The sequence below is a fragment of the Clinocottus analis genome, unplaced genomic scaffold (genome assembly GCF_023055335.1).
Source record: "Clinocottus analis isolate CAN_PGR_092001 unplaced genomic scaffold, fCliAna1.0.p SCAF_12, whole genome shotgun sequence".
Lineage (NCBI taxonomy): Eukaryota > Metazoa > Chordata > Actinopteri > Perciformes > Cottidae > Clinocottus > Clinocottus analis.
In genome coordinates, this window is record NW_027175843.1 from 6,824,393 (window position 1) to 6,845,560 (window position 21,168).

General features: G+C 39.5%; 1 protein-coding gene across 4 annotated transcripts; it reads right to left on the bottom strand.

Moving 5' to 3' along the window:
- Positions 1–632: 632 nt before the first annotated feature.
- On the bottom strand, positions 633–19,614 carry slc37a1 (solute carrier family 37 member 1). Of its 4 annotated transcripts, XM_068573098.1 has the most exons (21): positions 19,513–19,614; positions 18,089–18,273; positions 16,332–16,413; positions 15,470–15,584; positions 14,791–14,869; positions 14,360–14,495; positions 14,013–14,089; positions 12,994–13,160; positions 12,820–12,872; positions 11,852–11,914; positions 10,849–10,887; positions 9,269–9,391; positions 8,774–8,864; positions 7,475–7,537; positions 7,186–7,271; positions 6,627–6,675; positions 5,313–5,386; positions 5,152–5,230; positions 4,293–4,390; positions 3,091–3,155; positions 633–2,435 (listed from the first exon to the last, which is right to left on the bottom strand). In XM_068573098.1, the coding sequence occupies exons 2-21, from the start codon at positions 18,142–18,144 to the stop codon at positions 2,420–2,422; spliced, it is 1,611 nt and encodes a 536-aa protein (XP_068429199.1). In that variant the 5' UTR covers positions 18,145–18,273; positions 19,513–19,614; the 3' UTR covers positions 633–2,419. The 4 variants fall into 4 exon arrangements, with proteins under 4 accessions (XP_068429199.1, XP_068429198.1, XP_068429196.1 ...); XM_068573097.1 differs by lacking the exon at positions 10,849–10,887 and having other exon boundaries at positions 11,852–11,926; XM_068573095.1 differs by lacking the exon at positions 10,849–10,887 and having other exon boundaries at positions 11,852–11,929.
- Positions 19,615–21,168: the final 1,554 nt, after the last annotated feature.

The window sequence follows — 21,168 nt, forward strand, 5'->3', positions numbered from 1 at the left end:
CTGTTTATTTATATATATATATATATATATATATATATATATATATATATATATATATATATATATATATATATATAGTTTCAAGTTAGTGTGTGCTTTATCTTTTTTACAATTACACCAACATTAAATATCAGTTCATAAATGCCAGAGTGACTGTTATAAAAATGCCCTGAAGGTCTGTTTTCAAATGTCAAACAGTTTCCAATCTGCTGAGTGTCTGGCCTCATCAAGCCCTCTGTGCTGTTTTCCAGATTGGAGGATCGTGGTCCAGGTGAATGTGTGATTCCTAAATATGTCTCGATGTGTTTGTTTGCATATTGTGTGCGTCATTGTCGGACCCGATTCTTCTTGGGAGTGCCGTTTCTAGGTATCAGCTCGTTTTTCAGCCACTTGATGACTGACTGTGCGTCTTCTTTCTTGCAGAGGATAGCTAACAGTGTTAGTATTTTTCAGGACTATAAAAAAATTCAAATGTCTTGTGCAATACTATAAATAGGATGGATTGTAATGATCTGTTAGCAATCTTCACATTTTACTTAACTTTAAGAAAACAAAAAAGCATATTTCTTTACAGTTTGACACTTTGGCTGTTCACCAACTGAAACTTTGAAACACAACCCCGGAACAGTAGAGTGAAAAAAACAATCTGTTTATTGTTAATTCCCAAAAAAACAAGGAAACATTTGAATATGTTATTTCTTTACAAAAGCAAGTGCCTGGAAAAAAAGACAAACAACAAATAAGGCACACAATGTTTCAAGTACTAGGCCTACCACTGACATGTAATAAATATACACAACATGTGGCATTATGAGTAAGTGAATAATGAATGAATACATTCAGAATATTAGAATACATAGATTTTTGTATTTGGTAGATTTTACTTTGATACAATTTACTGAATATAATCAGGAAAATAAATCTCTAACTGTGAGTTTTTTTATCTTAGTGTTCAGATTTTCATCGATAGGATTTCTTATGCTCACAAGATCATACATTGGAAAATAAGATTCAGTCCATATTTAACAACTTACTTAAACACAAAGCGAAGTTATCAACATTGCACTGAACAACATATCCTTATGAGGTTTCACAAGTTAGTCAACTAATTTGACAAGAATTACATTCATAATATCTCAGATCACCACGCACAGAAAACATACATCCTTATCTGCATCTGTCATGTATAAAAATACACCTTTTGTGCCTTAATTTCATAAAAAAATAAATCAGAAATAAATGAGAAACCGACACAAAACCAACAGGAATAACTTAAATGACTTAAATTAATTAAATTACATTAACATGATCCCCACAATTTCTTTGGTTCAGTAAGGCAAAGAAGACACTGAAACAGCAACTTCCACACGAGGAGAGTTTAGTGGTCTTGGTTTGTGCTACGTCCACACATACAGCATGCTATCTGACAAACGAGTTTGTCCACAGAGAGGAGGAGGGTTACAAAACTTTTCAGGACTTTTCAGGGCCAGACCAGGCTCCAAGTGTGAAAGGGGTTGAAGCTTTATTTATTCACTTCACAGATACTAAACATTAATTAGTGAGCACTATCTGTGCATCTTAAGTCACTGTTTGGCAACGTGGAAGCTGCAATTGCTAGAAGTTTATTTTGTATTTTTACATAAAACAAAGAAATGTATTATATTCCTATAAGTTGAATTATATTTGTGCTGTTAACCATTTTTTGGGTGTCTGGCAGGAACCTCATTTTGAGGACCCGATTCTCAACCCATCCTGAATGCTTGATGGGATGTTGTTTTCTGAAGCTGCCAATGAGCGCATCATTTAAAGGTCTACATGTGGACTAGACGCCAACATGGTCGCACTGAAGGGCTGAGGTTGGGTCTTCAAATAAAAAAATAGACCGTTAGGTTTGGTTCAATATGTTTTTTGTTTTGGTTAGGTCAAGGTTTTGTGTGTTTATAAGGAGAAGAAAATGAGAACTACATTAGGATCCAGTCATGGAAGTTGCTGTTTCAAAGATTGCTATCCAAAATAAATATCTGTATTCACCTCTACTTCTAACATACACGTCAAAGTAAGGCCAGTTTTTTACATCTGCCAATACCAGGCCAAACTCAGATAGGCTGCCATATGAAATAGGTCAACAGCAGAAGAGGTGAGAAAAGGTCAAAGAACGTTGAATAGTGTGCAAGTCCAGTATGTGAAGAGGATCCTCCAGACATTTCTTTTTGGTTTACCAGCCACACCTTCAGCTCTTCCTCAGGGACGCTAGTACAGTGGGCTACTGCAGCTGGCAAAGCCTGTGTGCACTGCACACGCACAAGTTTATAAACATAGGCCCGTGTGTGTGTGTGTGTGTGTGTGTGTGTGTGTGTGTGTGTGTGTGTGTGTGTGTGTGTATTTGTGCTTTAACGGGGAGGCAGTGCAATCAAAGTGCTCAGTGCTCCTTCAACCTGTGAAGTAGAGACAAACATTAACATCATATTGATAAAGTATTGTTATCATCCATGTCCAAAAGTGTAGCTCTGAAAAGATTCAAACATTGTAAATAAATCTGAACGCCATCCAATCCCAAAGTTCCCTCCATTTTCTGTCAAGACTCTTGTAGTGGTGAAGCATCATGACACTAGACTATATTCTCGTTCATAGATTTCATTTAATCTCAGACAGTAAGAACGGTCCTTGTTTCTTCAATAACCTTTAATAGCAATTAAAAGAATTAAGAATGTACAGATATCGGGCCAATACTGACTCCATTGACTGGATACAATTAAATCTTCGCTTTCCTAATTTTGTACAACAAACATATTAGTCAAGTCAAGCCGATGTTGTCTTCCATATAAAGAGTGATCCCAGTCTCTTCCACACAGTGAGGCATACAGCTTATTAATCAAACACTGGTATCTAATTGGTTATTGGTCAATATTATGAGTAATATGCATACAATATGAAGATAGATTGAATGGCCATCTCACTTTGTTTGAATATAATACAAAAATGATTCACAATCAGCGAGAAATAAAGAGTAAAGGAATGAAAGGAAGGTGAGAACATCCAACAAAAACAGGACACTGAGTAACATGAGAAACAGGGGAAAGCAGGACTTACTCTACAGCGGAGATGGGATGGGATTTATTGGAGGTCAGCTCCTTTGTCACGAGCCGGAGCAAAAGCTGCACACAAACGGTCAAATAGTGGTTCATTTATTGATTTTACTACATCTTGTTTTAGGTCACATATACATATTCTTCTGCTGTGTGCTGCTGGTAACAAAACTAGCACTTAAAGCAGAGTTCATTTGTTGTTGACTTGGAGGTAGCAGAACAAGCTGAACACATATGATATATTACCACCATATGAGGATGTTTTGGCAACATCAACATTTATTTGGAGTTGTTTGTGTCCACAAATGCAATATTCATAGATCATATTTCCTCTCCTTTTAGCTGAATATTGGTCTCTCCAGTTGCTCAATGTGTTCACCAGCTTGGTCTGCTGTTTGGTGCTGGGCACAGAAATATGAATCAGCTGTTCCTGGATGCGCCGCCCCCTTACTCTGTGAGCTCCTCAGTGACTCACAGGAGCTCACAGCCTGTGGACTTTGTCAAGCGCCTCCTTTCACTGTGATTTGTCGATTCGACATTTTGTTTGAAACTAACCAATGAACACTCAGGAAATCATTAAGGACCTACCCACCCACCTACCTACGCTGAAAAACGACACTGGCTTTCAGTTTGAGACGAGACAGCCCTACCAACCCACTTGACACTGCAGAGAACACTTATTTCTTTGAGTGAGAGAGACGTCAGTTTAGTGCACAACATATGTTGTTCTTGTTTTGAAAACTGTTCTTGAAAAAACAAAACTGAAACATGCATATACATTACATATATTATAATATTGCATATTGTTATTGTATATTATTTGGTTTGCTTGTTTAGAATCAACGACATTGAGGGATTTTAGAAGAATGTAGTGTAGTGAAACATTTTTGAATACTTTAACATACATATATTTGTCAATTTCGATCCAATTTATTTATAAACAGAAATATGTGTGTGCATCAGACATATTATTATGAATCTTTTTTAATAAGTGGATTTTTTTTTACATTTATATAAAATAACTTTTGTGTGTGCATTGAATTTTTTGTAAGGAGTAATTTAAATATGAATCACAAAATCTGTCTGTGTGCATTCCATATTATTGAGACACTTAGTACACCTTTAAAGACAACTAACAAATAAATGTACTAATGCTACTTTGTTTGGTGGTGATACTTTGTTGTTTATAGTTTTTAAAGCACTCACCAACAGAGCAAGGAAGTCAGCAGTCATCAGCATGTAGAAGACCCGATCCCAGCCACCTGCAGACAGAAGCCCAGCCAGCAGGGGGCCCAGTGCTGCACCTGACATATTAAACACAATACGCTGAATTGACAAGATATGCCAACATGAACTAACCAGATTATTAAAATATAATGTTTGGGAAATGAAAATGAAATATCACTATGTGTCATATTATTAAAAACGCATCACTAATCAACACTGTAGCACTGGATGACATTACCATGAACACACTGAACACACACACACACACACACACACACACACACTGTAGTTTATTTTGACTTCATGCCAAACACACTGGTCAGCTGCTTTAAATACAGAACTCACTAAAGTACCAAATATGTATTAATCCGCCACTGAAAATAGTTCCCAACAAATGCACTATTTCCTCCAGTTTGAGTTGCATATATTAAAATCTACAGTGATCAGCTGTTTGGGGAAATTACTGAAAATAGTGCTACAGACATGGTAGGGATTGTTGTTTCCATGTTTTCATAACTAGAAGTGTGCTTGCTGGTTTCTGATTTATTTATCTTTATTTATTTTTTAATTTGTATCTGTTTGTCATATTACACATTTACATATGTACATGAAACGTGGTCTCTGCATTTAACCCATCCTCAGGAGCAGTGGGCTGCTGTGAAGCACGTGGGAAGCAACTGGGGGTTCAGTGTCTTGCTCAAGGACACTTCAACCCGCGAGACGGAGGTTGAAACCGACTACCTTGTAGTTACACAACCACTCTCCCCATGAGCGACAGCCAGCAATTATGTATGTTTTAGTACAGAAACCTCGTTGTTTGTTGATCAGTGGTACTGACCTACAGAGCCTGTGCCATCGATGATGGCTGTGACAGTAGACAAGGCTCTGGCATTGCCTTTCAGGCTCTTGTGGGTCCCCTAGGATCAAGGGTCAAAAGAGAGAGAGAATGAGAAAAAGGGCCGGTGCAGATTGAGTAAATCATTATCTACAAATGCTTACCAAATCTGCAGATACGGCAGTCGTGATGAGGGAGTACGGTCCATTGACGAGGCCTCCACACACTAACAGCATGCCTGAGAAAACAGATGGTAAGTTGTATCTTGGTTTTCAGTTATGGACTTTCTACAATCAGCCACATCTAGTGTACTCCAGCTGAACATATATGTGACGCTTTCATCAAGTTTATACTACTTCTGTTTGGAGCAAACCCTGCTGGCAGTACATGTAGAAGGCATTGATTATACCTCGGACTTTCTGAAGTGATGTCATAATATTTTTTATTACTTTATTAACCAATATCAGTCAGGAAATTAAAGTGAATCGAAAATGCACTTAAATAAATGATAAACTAAATAAATTATAGATGTATACATACATAAGTGTTTGAATATATGGCATGTGATATGAAACGTTCTGCTTCACAGGTTTTAATCTAAATAACCGCAATAGATAATAATGCATACATAAATAGTTGAAAAGTCCAGTTGCAAAAAATGATATTGATCATGAATATCCAAATGCTCCATTTTTCCTAAGAAGAAACGATGTTTTAAAATGTATTGGTTCATGTATTAGTTAATATATTTACTTATGTTAAAGCTTTACTCCATCTCTTTTTGTAGTGTAGATTTTGTAGCTTTCCCCACAATTAAATTTAATTGTTGTACGCTATTGTACCGAAACAAAACCAAACCCTATTTGTACGGAGCTTTAAATATAAAAGTAAAGTTAGGGAGGTTGCAGCTTGGTTGTAACCCTCTTCAGGGATAAGTGGATAAAGATGTTCAATGTAAAGATGAAACTTTTGCAGTGTGTAAAATGTAATCAAACCATATAAATTGCTCAGTCAAATTTTCTTGTTATAACAACATATCAACCTATAATGTTATGACAATAAATGTTTGTTTTAATAAGATATTATAATTTTGTGAAACACAGATTTTGCAATATAACAAGATGAAATGACATGTTATAACTTAAAACAAAGACTTAATAAAATAAAATAATGTTGAATTAGCATTGAATAGGTTTATTACTAAATTATCTTTTAATGTTTGTTTACTCAACAATTGATCAATTCCATTATTGAACATTTTGTAATTAAAAATACTAATACAATTCTGCAAGTTCGCAAACACCCAAAGCTATAATGACAAAATATGAACATCTATCTATTTTTTCCCATACTAAACAATCTAAAACCAGAAAATCAACAATTCTTCGCTTCTCAAAACTATCACTGAATATTTCACGGTCAATCAAACTAAGTAGTTGATCATCTAATCATTCAGCACTGAGTGAGAGCTGGCTTACCTACGGTTGGCCCCAAACCAAACTCACTGATCATGGAGAAGCCGTAGAGCTGCAGGACGAAGAGAAAACATGACAGTCAAAACACTCACATTTTCAGTCACTACTCAGAATTCATATGTCGAACTACATTAGCAGCAGCCGGATTATACATTCAGCTCGAGTTAAAAGTGGATATCTGTGTCTAATTTGTCAACACTGTTCTGTATCTTTGATTTATCAGAAACTGTTGTTGAAATGGCAATAACTACTGTATGTCCTTTTAATATACTGTACATCATAAACCAAAGCCACTGTGTAATCTGTCTACAGCTGCACTGCTAACAAAGACACACATTTGGCTTCAGTGAAAGATGTTTGCTGGGGGTCCGAATGCAGACAGAGGAGACTGTCAGTACCAACCACTTTCTGTAGGCTCCTGCTTAAACTTGTATGCATGACACCATTCATTGACACACAATTAACTTACTTTAAGCAGGAAAAATATGTCTATGTGAATTTCCTAATCTAATATGTAACTTTAGATTCTGGCAGAGCGTCGCAGCACAAAGTGGGAACTTACTGTAGGAGCAGCCAGCAGCAACATGACTGCACAGGTGGTGGCTCTCTTTCCCAGTTTATCAGAGATCACTCCTGCCAAAATCCCACCTGTGGGTGCCCCACACAAACACACAAATAAACACACAAGCACACACATAATAAAGAGAGATGTGTATATCAAGTTTTATACTAAGCATAAAGCACAAAACTACAAAAAAATATTGACGGTAAGAGAATTTTGGAAGTAAAAAGACATGCATGCACATGCCCATGAGAGCAGGAAAAGAGAAAATATTAACAAAAGCACTTACCCACTATTCCTCCCACGTCAAACAGGGTGGAGAGATCTCCAGCCTTCTTGGCATCAAGGTGAGCTGAGAGACACACACAATCACAAATTCAATTATCTTTCTGGCACGGTCCTTCATAACAAATTTTAAAAAAAACAAGTTGGCTGGTCTGCCTCCACACAATACATACATCAATGCATCATAAATACATCAGCACAACAAAACGTGACATTATTCAGGGAGCCACAAACAGCTGACAGGCTGACATACTGGAGCTTAGTGATCACATTACAGACAATGCAATAATTCAGGCTGATTTTAAAACGTTTCCAAAGATACCAAAAGCAGTCACTTCTCTTGGGGCAATGTGTATTGCCCCAATGTGTGTGCATGGATATAAGGGTGCAGCAGAGTGAACAGGTTGTGACTCACTAGATTTCACTAGATTTAATATCCTTTTATCCTTTTAGCTCTTCTCAGGCTCCTTCTTTTACCAATATCACTGATGCTCAGAGGATGGTACCACTAATGATGTTCTGGGTAGTTTTCAATCATCTCCTGTCCCGGTCCGTACATATCCCATGTCATTTTGTAATGTTTCAGTCAGGATGCTTTATTGCTCCTCTGTGAAAGTTAACAATAATGTAGCACAGAAATGTGGACTTCTTAAGTTTCCTTCAGAAAAACGGCTACTTATAAGCTTTCTTCACCAGGATAAAGAGACGTGTTAGGACCATGTCTGGTTAACTTGCTCCTCTTCAGCTCAGTTAATGTAAACAGGGATGTGTGTCTTCACTTCCTTTGTTCTAAGATCAACAATCATCTCCTTGGTTTTACTGACATTGAGCAGTAGGCTGTTCTCAGAGCTCCACTCTGAAGGTTGTTGATTTCCTCTCTATATGAAGTCTCATTGTTTATATTCTGGCCGATGACGGTAGTGTCATCGAGTTTGGGGTAGCAGCCGTTGGTGTACAGCGTTAACAGGAGGGGTCTGAGTACACTGCCCTGGTGGGCTTCGCATTAAGCTTGAAACAGACATTTTAGTGACAATCGCCTTGTGATTTTAAGACCCCCTGAAATTTTGGGTCAATCAATCGAGATCCCCCGTATTTCACACACCGGTTATCTTAATGTTTGACAACATGTTGTATCAGTTAAGAATTTATAACAAGCATAAACGGTATACTATTAATAGTGTTGAACATCAAGGATTCAATGAAACAATCATTTAAAAACTATTTTTGTTTTTATAAGTGAGAGTTCTGTGGAAACTCAAACAAAAATGAAGAACAATTATAATGGTTGGAGTTTGGTCCTCACCTGCTTTAGTGATGTAGAGCGGCAGCCAGAAAAGGAAGGTGTAGCTGACAAGCTTGGCAAACAGCAGAGACAGAGAGAACTCGATCACTCCCTACAGAGACAAACACATCAATACAAGGTTGTTTCTGTAACTTAATGATGTCTGTCTCCCTTAACTACCCCGATGCAGTAAAACTACAATAATGACTTCCTGACCTTATGGACCCAGTCTGATGCAGAGACACACACAGAGCATCAGGCATTTAAAATGTATTTGTAGACCCCAGGGTGTGACCAGAATGTGTATAAAACTCAGTGTGCACCACCTGCTCAGCAGCAAACAGCCGACAGACAAAGTCAGAGACTAGCTGGTGAACATAGAGGAACATTTAGCAGCTGAAGAGACAGGTATTTCCTTCTGATTTAAATGAATGTTGAGGGTTTTTTTAACCACGATTATATTATTAGTGAGTAAGTGAGTGAGTGAGTGAGTAAATGAGTGAGCGACAGACTGACCGGTATGCGTAGAGCTCCCATGAAGCTGATGGCGGATGGCTCCAATTCCCTCTTCACCACTACGACCGGCTGCATGGGGACACACACACTGTCCCTTGGCAACAACAGCTCTGTGTCGTAACTCTGGAGGAGAGAAGGAGAAGTAAAATCTCAAGGACTTGATGTGAAGAATCACATTTAAAATCCTTCTCCCCACCTACAAAGCCTTAATTGGTGATTCACCATCATATCTTAAGGAGCATATAGTACCATATTACCCTCTCGAGAGCAGCGCTGATTGAATGCGGGGCTACTTTCAGTTCCTATAGTCTTAAAAAGTTAGGATGGGGGCCAGAGCCTTCAGTTATCGAGCTCCTCTGCTGTGGAATCACTTTCAGTCCGGGGGTCAGATACAGTCACCTCAGTTAAGAGTAGATTTAAGACTTTCCTCTTTGATAGCGCTTATAGTTAGGGCTGGCTCAGGTTTGCACTGGTCCGGGTCTGAAGCTGGCCCCTGCCTCCTTCCTCCTTCCCCCTGCCTCGCCCTGCTGATGATGTTCATTCTGGTCACAAGACATATATATACCGTCCATACGGGGAGAGGGAGCCTCCTCTGTTGCTCTCCTGAAGGGTTCGTCCCTTTTTTCCCTGTAAAATGGTTTCTTTCTAATTTTTGGGGGACTTTTTCCTCGTCCGATGTGAGGTTCCGGGACAGGGATGTCGTACACAGATTATAAAGCCCTCCAAGGTAAATTTGTAATTTGTGATTCTGGGTTGTACAAAATAAACTGAATTGAATTGAGGGATCAGAGGCTGCAGGTGGAGCTGTTTTTAACTCAGTTGACCTACTAAATAAACAATGAATGGAAGTCAAGAGCCAATCATTCACAGTACCTGTGTGGAGGCTTTAGTGATATGTTTTACCTAGAAAGAGGTTGCGCAGAAACATTTGAACGTTGACCTCTGGCACATTGTGTGACAATAAATGAAATAGAAACAGAGTTAATTTAACCAAATTAATAGAGCAATCAAAGATGACTATCCAATTTATTCACCATTTATAACACCTTCATTTTTATCGGGGAAGGAAAGGAAAGTGACACACCAACATGCTTGTGTCAAATCCTATCAATGCAAGCATTAACCTAGAACTCATTTGGTGTAATAGATGGGAAGGTTTCACTGTGAGGACCAATGCAGTAGGTGATTAAAAAATAAAACTTAAGTTTAAAGAAAAATTGCGTGTGGTAAACCCAACCCAACTATAGTTCCAAAAAAAGTTCCAGAAACCCTGAGACTAAATCCAAATGTCCGAACTCACCTGCACTCCCAGTGGACTTGATCAGCGTGTTTTTGTTACTGGAGTAACAAGGGCTGTTTGAATCCAAAAATCTAATATTCATCAAGTCTGCAAGGGGACATAAGCCCTCTGCTGCAGCCTGCAGAGAGTCCAGGGTATGTATTACTTAAGTCACAAAGGCTCAGTCCATGAGTCAGAGGACGAACATTTGGATTCAGCCTCCACATTTTTAGTGTCTGGTCGGTAGACTAATTGCTACTGAAGCAACCACGAAGCACCTGGAAGCACTAAAGAAACTGACCTTCCTGTTTGTAACACTATCCTCGTAATAGTAGCACACCTGAATAAATTACAATGAAATGTTAAAATGCAACTCGGGGAAGGAAAATCCAGCCTTTGATACGCTATTAAATGGCATTAATTTGAACAGTGACCAATTCAAATGGTACAATTGTTCAATCTAAAGTAGTGTATTACATGACTGCTTTTGAAAAATATATTATTATTAATAATTATTTAAGTTGTCGTCAAGTTGTAGGGAACGTCATTTAATTTTTGGACATAATTCAAAGCTTTTATTGAGGTTAAGCTTCAAGTGTGTTTTTTGTTATAAATCTAAGCAAACAATGAAAAACATAGATGTTGTGTTATTGTGGTTGTATAAATGCAATTTATGGTGCACCTAGATTGCTGCTAGGCTGACCCATTAAGGTGCATGCCTCCTTTTGTGTGTAGAAAACAGATTTTTTTTTTTTATAACTGAGTGTAAATGTTGTTTTTGAAAGGGAAAATGTCAACAAAAATGATTTTTTTTTGCTAGATAAAAGTATTTGAGAATTTGGGACTTTACAAAGTTAGGAATTTATTGGGAAGAGCTGGATCACACGAGTCTAAAACAATCCCACGAAACCACCACTGGAATGGTGAACAGCCAAAAAGCTAAAAAGATGCGCAGCATCAATTTGAATGTCAGCAAATGAAGCTTCAAAGCGTCCAACTATTTGGTATAGCCCTTTCCCACGCATGATTGATAACTGTCTGTGCGATGAAATAGCTATTTTACTAAATCCCAAATGTAGCATTTAGTGATCATGTTTTATTGTTGTATGTTAACTTATCTCAACTTGGTGACTAGTAGTCAAGCCCCTTAAACTATATTTTCTCAATAAGCTTCCAACTATAAGTACTGAGCTCATACATAAACATTAGATTTGACTAGTCTGTGCTCTTTTCCCGGATTTGAAGGAAGCGGGGCTCAGTTGGAAAAAGGTGGAAATATACAACATACACACACTGACACACACCTGGGTTTTGTTGTCCTTGTATTGTAGATACACCTCGGTCTCTCCGTTTACGCCATTCCAACTCTTAATTGGAACCTGCTTGAAGAGAAAATCAATCATTTATTCACACATATGCTCCATATTGGTGAGTACATTTGAGGAAGTTTGTTCTTGGGTTTAAAGGTATCGAGTGACCTGAGCTAGCATTCTTGTGTGATGATTGTGTCGGCTTCATGTGTAATGCAACTGGTTGAAGGAATATTTTGGTGTCGATCATGACAGGTGAGAGTGCATATATGCTATATGAGTTCTTATTGAGCACTGGAGTGCCAATCTGGCAGCTCGGTTTGGAAATAATTATCGTTTGTTCATGTCTTTCTTCGCTGCCTGGACAGTATTGCACTACTGGGTAGTTTCCCAAGCCAATTCTACTAACTGTACAGATCCAGAGACTGACCCTTTATAAAGGCCTTGAGAACCAATGGCAGGTCCCACTGCAGGGAGGAGGCACACATCACACAGTGTAGAAACCGTTGTGTCTGACTGTGTTAGCGGAAAAGCGACTAGCTCAGAAAGCTGTGATATCCTGTCTCAGCTCGGGGTCACGGGAGGCTGGCCATGGGGGCCAACATAGAAATGTCAGATTGGGACATCAGACTGTACCGATGCCAGGAAGACTCGGGACTGTATAGGCTGTAACTTATGATTCACAGGGTTTCAGGCCTCGTGCTCTTTCTAGAAGCATGTCATTAAGCTCCACTGATCCTTTGTAAAGGTTTTTCCTTTCATTTGTGGAATGCTGAATCCTATTTCATTTCACTAAAAAAAACATTGAGACACACTAAGGCACGAATGTATTCTGAAAGATAACACAAGGCACATATTACATACACGCTTTCAAAAGCAATACCAATGTAAATACAAAGACAAGTGGTAACTATGTTTCCATTAACTAAAGAAAGAAGCAGGAAGAAGTCTGTTGTACTTACGTTCTTTTTTGCAGAAGAATTTTCAGCATACATGCTTTTCAGGTCATTTGGGTCTGGAGAGAGAAAAAGATGGCATTCAGTTAATAACGCTCCTGACTAAAAATGGCAACCAGATTTCAAGATTTTGCAATCACTTGTAAAAGCTCTCCAGACAATGGGGGAGGCTGCACTCACGCTCAATGAGGAAGAAAAAGCAGACGATGCCCATGACTGCGATGATGATCCCCGGTACAATGAAGGACAGGCCCCAGTTGGAAGAGACAAAGTAGCCGGCGATCAGAGAGCCCAGGATGTTTCCAACTGAGGTGTGAGAGTTCCACAGGCCCATGATGAGTCCACGCCTAACAGACAAACAGGACAGGAGCAACACAGACACATCAGGGTGTTAGTGAATGAGTTCTCGAGGTGACTGTGGTCAGTGATGGAGTGGGAGGGTCGTCCTTCAATCAGAGGATCGGCGGTTCAATCCATGGCTCCACTAGTCCATGTCAAGACACGTAACCCCAAATTGCTCCCGTAGCATTTACCTGAAGCATTCACGAGGACAATATCATTTGGAGCAAGTGAAGGGGATTTCAACTTTTTCAAACATAAATCTGGGCTCGTAGTGAGTTGGAGTAGTGCTTAAGGTCCAGCTGCAAGCTTGACCCAGGAGGTAAGAAGGCAGGACAGGGAGCGGTGGCGTCAGATTCTCGAGCACAGCTTGTGTCATCAATTTACTAGAAAGACAGACACAGCTGGGACAGGAAAGGGTGGTGAGGTCATAGATGGGGTGGTTGGGAAAATACATAAAAGAGTGGAGGCCTTTACAAAAGCTATATGTGCATAACCATAGGTTAGCAACCGTCTCATGGAGAGTAGATACGCTAACAGGAAGGGCTCCGCCGACCACGGCATGGGTGTGTAGGCTAATAAGTGCAACCAAAAGCCAGACACTGAGAAATTGAACAGATCACAATCAGAGCCCACTCCGAAGTACAGAGCCTAGCTCCGGTACCTTTTTTGCCAATGCTAGATGAGATCCTAGTCAGAATCAACAGTTGAAGGGCAATTGCCAAAGTTAAAGTTAAAAAAAACTCTAAGACAAATTTAGATTGACTTAAAACAGTCGTAGAATTTAACTCAGAGACATTCAATACTGGCTCCTAATGCTCGGTCATTGTAAAAGTCCTATAGGAATGATTCGACCTTACCTTCCCTTACCAAACCAGTTGCTGATGCAGGTCACTACACTGGGCCAGCCAGTAGTTTGGACTAAGCCGTTGGCCACCTGAAATCACAAAAGAATGAATGAGGATAATGAGGAATTAGAAACACGGCTACACAAGTAATTTGTGTGAGCCTGTGCCAATGCATGGGTATACACAACTATGATTATGTATGTGTAGTGTACACTTAAGTTTGTTTCTCTAAACTTGGAGCGTGCTGACCGCCATCTACTGTAAGGTAACCGTGGAAGAAGCTCTATTCCCAGAAGCTCTATCCTTAAGTCCCAAAACTCTTTTTTCATGATTTGCTACTGCAATAATATGTGTCTCACCTGCACAAATATATAGAAGCTCAGATTGTGAATGTTGTAGACGTAACCGAGTCCAAACAGGCAGGTGAACAGGCCGCTGGTCAGCATGCCCACGGTGAGGTACAGTCGAATAGGCACGCGTTCCCCAATGATGCCGCTGCATGAAACAGTGGTGACATTATATTTCAGACTTACTTTCATCAATAAAGTTGCTTGAACATACAAGCATTGTACCTTCACCCAGAAGATTATGTTTCGCTTCAGTTTTTTTGTCTGTTAGGTAGCAAGACATCTAAAGAATTGCATTAAAAAACACAGGAAAAGTAGTTTGTTTCATTCCAGATGTTGTATGAAGTGGCTAGACCTGGATATACATTTCTTACATTCATAAAGTGTGGTAAATCTATTCTTCACCCATTAGTAAAACTACCCTCTTCTTCTTGCCCTCTTACCTGAGGTACATTCCCACTGCGTAGGCACAGAGGAAGGAGTAGTCCATGGCTCCCAGCAGTTGTTTGTAGTTACCTTTATCTGAGAATAGAAAGAGTTGCTTAGCTTTGGACAGTAAATCCGGTTTAGTTCATCTTCAGCTGTGTTTATCGTTCTTTATGCTTCCACGTTCTTCCATGAGCAAAGCTGAAGAAAACAGCAGCAGTGCACTATAACATGCTCTGCACATTCTATTCTCATTATTATTCAACTATTATATTTCCAAATTTCTAGCAAACTGGGGGGTGCTAAAGGAACATTAGTCTAATAGTAGAACAGTATGATGTTGATTCACTAATACTAAGACAGAAGCTAGCTTAACCAATGGCAGCATGTGTACCAGAGTGCCTTCTTTTACAGCCATTGGCACTTGGAGTGGCCTGTTTTTTACGGTGATTTGATGGATTATTTTCAACCCACATTCCACAAAGACCCAGCCTACTCTGAGATTTTAATTTTGGTGTGCAGTCATAATTAAACTCAATGATAACCTTGATGTTGTATATGTACACCGATAAACAAGAACATTTTAAATGGTACTTAATATCAAAAAGGTTGCCAACTACTGCACTAAAAGTACACACATTTGTCTGACACTCCCACCCAAAACTCAAAAATGTCAGGAGTCAAGCAGATACGAACCAAAAGGCTTCCAGCTACAGTCTGGGTGGAGGGATGGCAGTGAGGGCTGCTGGCTGCTACTGGAGGCCAGGGTGGCCAGCTCATTGACTGATGAGCAGTTCTTATGGAGCTCACTCTGTCAGTACAAAACAATGAGAGAGAGAGAAAACACCACATATATCAGAGAAAACCAGAGAAAGCGGGAGAGAGAGAGACATACAGTGACAGGGACACAGAGATAGAGACAGATTGAAGAGAAAGAGAGAGACAGAAATCTTTATAGAACCATTTGTCAATAAAATCTGAAAAAAAAAATCTAAAATCAATCCATCTGCTTTTACCAAAGACAAGATGTGCGATAGTTTGGCTTCTTCTAGTATCAGAGACTTAGACATTAGAAACAGTGGGGTAAATAACAGAGATAAAAGCATTGACAGCAACATGTCAAATCTTCCACTGGAAGTCTCCTCAACAACATTTCTTGCACAAGGATGCGGCTCCTCATACAGATACAATGTTTTCCCTTTACTGGACAGTGGCAGTGATACACAGAAGGCTAATTCCATGTACTAAGTGAAACGCTAGCCTCCATATAAGATTATCATTAATGGAAATCTGAACTGAATTTCAGTTTTTGACTAGGCATGTTTCACTGTCAGGAAAGTGGCTCAGCGTGCGTCACTGTTTGTGTGGTTGCATAAGCATGTCATTGCATGTCATGTTTATCCGGTAGGGACGAATAAATACATAGAGAATAGCACAACCATTTTCCAATACAACACAGCATTTTTAACTTCTGTTTCCAATGCTTGTCCCTAAAAGGGGCCTTTGATGCCATGCATGTGAAATATAAAGAATACTATAACAATGAGCATTATGTTACCTTGACGATGCTAATGGGTTTCCTAGAGAGGTGGAAGCTGGTGTAGAGCAGGAAGGTGAGGAGGAAAGTGAGAGCTCTGTACCTGCAGAGAGGACACACAAGAGGGCAGCCGTGTGAGCTGACAAAGAGCTGTGAAAACATACATGGCAATAAATGGTTCGGATTCGGATTCTGAAAAGGGGAACACAAGAAATATGTTTAAAACATATGTGGTTTTTGGCCCCAATTAAGAATAAAAATGAGTTATAGAGTTACATAAGCAGTGAATTTTTCCTGTGTGTTTTCGGTTTCTTGCAGACTGTCAACACTTGTGTAAGAGTAAAGTCTCGTGAGGCCACGCTAATTTTGTAAGTTGGAAATTGTGTGGAGACATCCGATTGGCTACAGATAATTCCCTGTTGAAACAGCTGGCAATCTTACACCCTATACAGGATATCCTGTAACTTTAATGTGTATTTTATTTGCAATACATCTGTTTGCTTTGTCTCACACGCAAGTTCACACTCATCTTTGTGTTCAGACTTGATCTGTGCTCATATTAAAGAGAGGATGAAAAGCAAGGCATGCACGCGTGCGTGCGTGCGTGCATGTGAGAGAGCTGGCTGGAGTGAAACTATTGCTATAGTTGAGTGTGTGTTCTGAATAAAGCCTGCTGACAAACAACACCTAGACAGCTTGCAAGACACGGCTCTAACCAGCTGTCACTGACACCACACTAAAGCTACAAATCACTGAACGACAAAATAAGTGTCTAACTTATAATATAGCCCGGTTGATGTTGTCATGCTTCAAAACTTCTACTGTTGACATTAAAATCAACGTCCAAATCCGTATTCGATCAGGCTTCTTTTTTCTCCTTTGTATGTCAGCATTGCCCCAATACACTAAATAGCTCATAGCTCATGAAACCAGGCAGTGTTTGCTATCTAGGTTATGGCGGCCGTAATGCCATCTCATAAAGGTTTACCAAGTTACTCCAAGGTATGAATAACACTTAGGACATGATTGCCTGGAGGATTTAGCACCACACGGATCTCTCATTAATGCAGACTTTAACTCATGGAGCTCGTTCTAATAACATAATGATTTACTGACCTTCAAGGACAATGGCGGGATGCCAAAACAAGAGCCAGACTGTTTTGTAGTTCTCTTGGTTTACGTTAACAATAAGAAATACATAAAATATCCTTGCATTAAGATTAACCTTATGTAACTTCCTGCTACGCAAAACAATCATATGACGTCAAAGCTTGAACGACACAGAAAAGTACATGACTACGTCTACTACACTCAAAGGCAGCCCAAACCCCTGAATAAAATGTAGTATTTCCTGTTCTTAGATTCTGTATCGCACCATCCACAAAAGCAAACGACATAGGAATGCATTGCCTGACATTACTGCTCAGCAAACATGGACATAAAGGTTCATTTGTACATATGGACAAAGGTACAATGTCCACATTGCACAGAAATATCTGAATAAATAACATCTTAATTAACTGTAACATCTTGTTAAAATAGTATTGGATGGGGGAAAAAAATCCACAAGTCAAGTTGAAATAAGCACATATGAACATTCACACCCAAATAAAGTGATTTCCAACAACTAAAACAGCTGGAAAACAATTCACACTTTTACATTAGCTTCATATTGATAACAAATTGGCAGAAGAAAAGAAAATTCAAAGGAAAGACATAACTATGTAAAAGAGACTACACCCATTTAAACACACACATGCAATCCATTCAGGACTCACCACTGGTCTCTGTCAAAGGACACCAGCAGGCGGATCCCAGGAGGAACAGCAGCCATGTTTGGGCACGGATATTGACAACGACAGTGACGGGCAGCTGATGTGGGCTCACGCTGAGGAGGCTGATGGGCTACACACAAACATGGTGGCGCTGCCTTGCCTCATCTCCATCTCCATCTCAGAGGAAGCTGTTTGGAAATTGGCAACATGAGGACACATGGTTAAAACCATGACCCAGACTCAGAAGATTGAGAACATGACAAGAGAGATACAGGGGCAGTAGAGGAGGGAAGAACAGGAAATGCTAACAGAGGAGAAAGGGTATAGCTTAAGAAATAAGGAGACCCATCAGTGAGGGCATGAGACGGTCACAAATCCCATTAAGTGCCAGGTTTCAGAGCGAGTGTAAAAGACTCCTTTGTCTTTTTGTTTCTATTGCTCAGACTTATGTCCATCAGAGCAGTAAAGGGTAGAGTACAGGATGGAGGAGAAACTGAACTGAACAGAGAGTGGAAATTCAAACTTTAATCACATTTAAATTAAAGTAATATTTTGAGAATTGATTACTTTTTTTAACTCAATGTAAATTGACTTGTATAGATATGTTCTAGTCTTCCAACAACTTAAAAGGCTTTAACACTACTTGTCATCATTCTCACACATGTATGCACTGATGACAGGATGCATCAGGACTATTCAATCATTCTCTAGTTCCTGCTTCTCAAATTGGTGAATTACACAAAAGCATCACACATAGATGAGTTCTTTTAATTTCTTTAGAAACCTGAATATGCCACCCAGACTAGCCTATTGAAACCAAATATGTAACCCTTTGGGCACAGAAATGCAGTGAGTCGTTTACTGTCAGCGCAGACGTGAAGTGCAGTCACCAGAAAGCAGGTCAGACCGGTAGTGGGCGAAACGCCTCGCTCCATAGCGGATCCTGTTGGGGGCGACTGCCGTTTGCATATACCTTCCCGAGCCAGATTTTACAAAGCGCTTGGATTAATATCTAATGTATTTCACTCGAGTCCCATGGCTTCATCTATACCCTCATAGCTCCGTGCATTTCCCCCTTACATGAACGCAGTGAAACACGCCTGGCGTCCAGTCTTCTCGGATGTTTGCTGAGGCTGAGAAGAGCATCGGCAACTTCAGACTTGGACAGTGACCAACGCTACTGGAGGGACTGCTGGGACGAAGGTTATTTCCTCTCATAATCCTCACGTATAACATATGGCGAACAAGAAATAATGATTAAAAAAACACGTAACTACAGAACCTCCAGTCATCTATAATGTATCGACACAGTCGACAGCGATAGGGCCTATCAGCAGAGAAAGCTACAATACATGTCGTGGTTCAGTCTCGTGACGTTACCCGATTAAAATGAGCCACTGAGACTCAGTTCCCGCTGGTGAGCCTACCTCGGAGAGAAAGTCGACGGTTTCGTCTTTGTTTGAGCCTTCAGTTGAACGACATGTCCTCCACTTCCTTGTCGTGTGGAAGCTAGCCCACTGTCACCTCAAAGCCGCTCACACGCACACACAGAGAGCTCGCTCACAGCTGGGCTGGCAGCGGCGCACGCTCCTCTCCGCTGCTCTGACGTCACTCCCGGCTCCTGCTGCTTTCTCCATTCAGATGGTTGTCTGATCTTTGACCAGAGCCTCTCCCTGTGGGCCACAGTCAAACATCACACTAGTATCACACTACTACCACACTACTGCCACACTACTATCACACTAATATCACACTGCTATCACACTACTCTCACACTATGTCACATTACTACACTACTACCACATTACTATCACACTTCAGTAATCTGAGGAAGTATATTTTTCTGTTTCTTTCCCGTTTAACGATCATTTATTAAACCGAATTAAGCCTAATAATGTATTTTTTGTTCTTCTCATTTTTATTCCACACATTATTCCACACATACCAGAGCCTTACCAAGTAATACTAATGCAAGCGTAAACTTAAGTTCTAACAATAGGCCTCAATGATTAAAAATGTTTACATATCCCCACAGTTATAAAAGCTCTAATATTTGGACCTAGAAAAAGTTGTACTTCTCTTTTTGAAATCTGGATATTTAGTAGCTTTCAAGTTCAGATTTTTTTGGAGGACCAATTCTCTAATTGGTAGAGATAATAGCTACAAATGTAAGTTCATACTATTTTGCTCTTAATGCTCTGCTTTGTTTGATTTTTCACTGGAAGCTCACCACACATATTGAACATGCTTAAGAGTCTTGGAAAGACTGATTTGGGTATATTCAAATATCAAGTCACCACTCTACTGATGTTAACACATCAGCTAAGGGTGCAATATAAACAGTGTTTGCTTCCTTGTAGGACTGCGTTTCCAGTAGAAAAATAATATCTGCAGTTTTTCACAATTATTTTTCTTTTAATCCTGATAGATATAGGTGACATATGATCTCAGTCAAAACCTTCTCGTGACTGTTTTTTCACGACTCTGCACATTGATCATGTGGATGTGCATGCATAATCATTGTGGTTGGGCCTATCCCTGTGGAGTTGCTCTTTTCTCAAATTGAGCTCATGCACAGTGCATGTCATGTATTAAAAGCCATGGCAAGGAGAGGTATCTAAACTTAAAGCTCCATCAAATTACAGAAATGGATGAACTGAATGTGGGAATGCAGAAGAGTACATGTATTCTTCTTGAATGGGGCCACGCTTATATTGAGGGTGAATAGCATTTATTGCAGCTAGTAGGCCTAGTGAAGGAATCTTGGTCGGCTCGTTTATCTCCATGCAAAAATGTACATCCATCTATTTGTTTATTTATGTTTTACATTTAGAACATTTACTTTGAAATAACGATTGAATTTATTTATTGGTTGATTTCCACATATAAGGTATTCAATGATTTTTTTTTTTTTACATGTGGACTAAGTTATTTTTAATGTTTTACAGTGGATTTTGGAGTGTTACCTAATTCTGAGAGGCTGTTGGAAAGAAACCCCCTGGATAGTGTATTTTTGTACAAAACAGCAGTCAGAGGCAGCCGCAATTATTTAATAGACTTAATTAAATCAGTGTGTTTTGTTA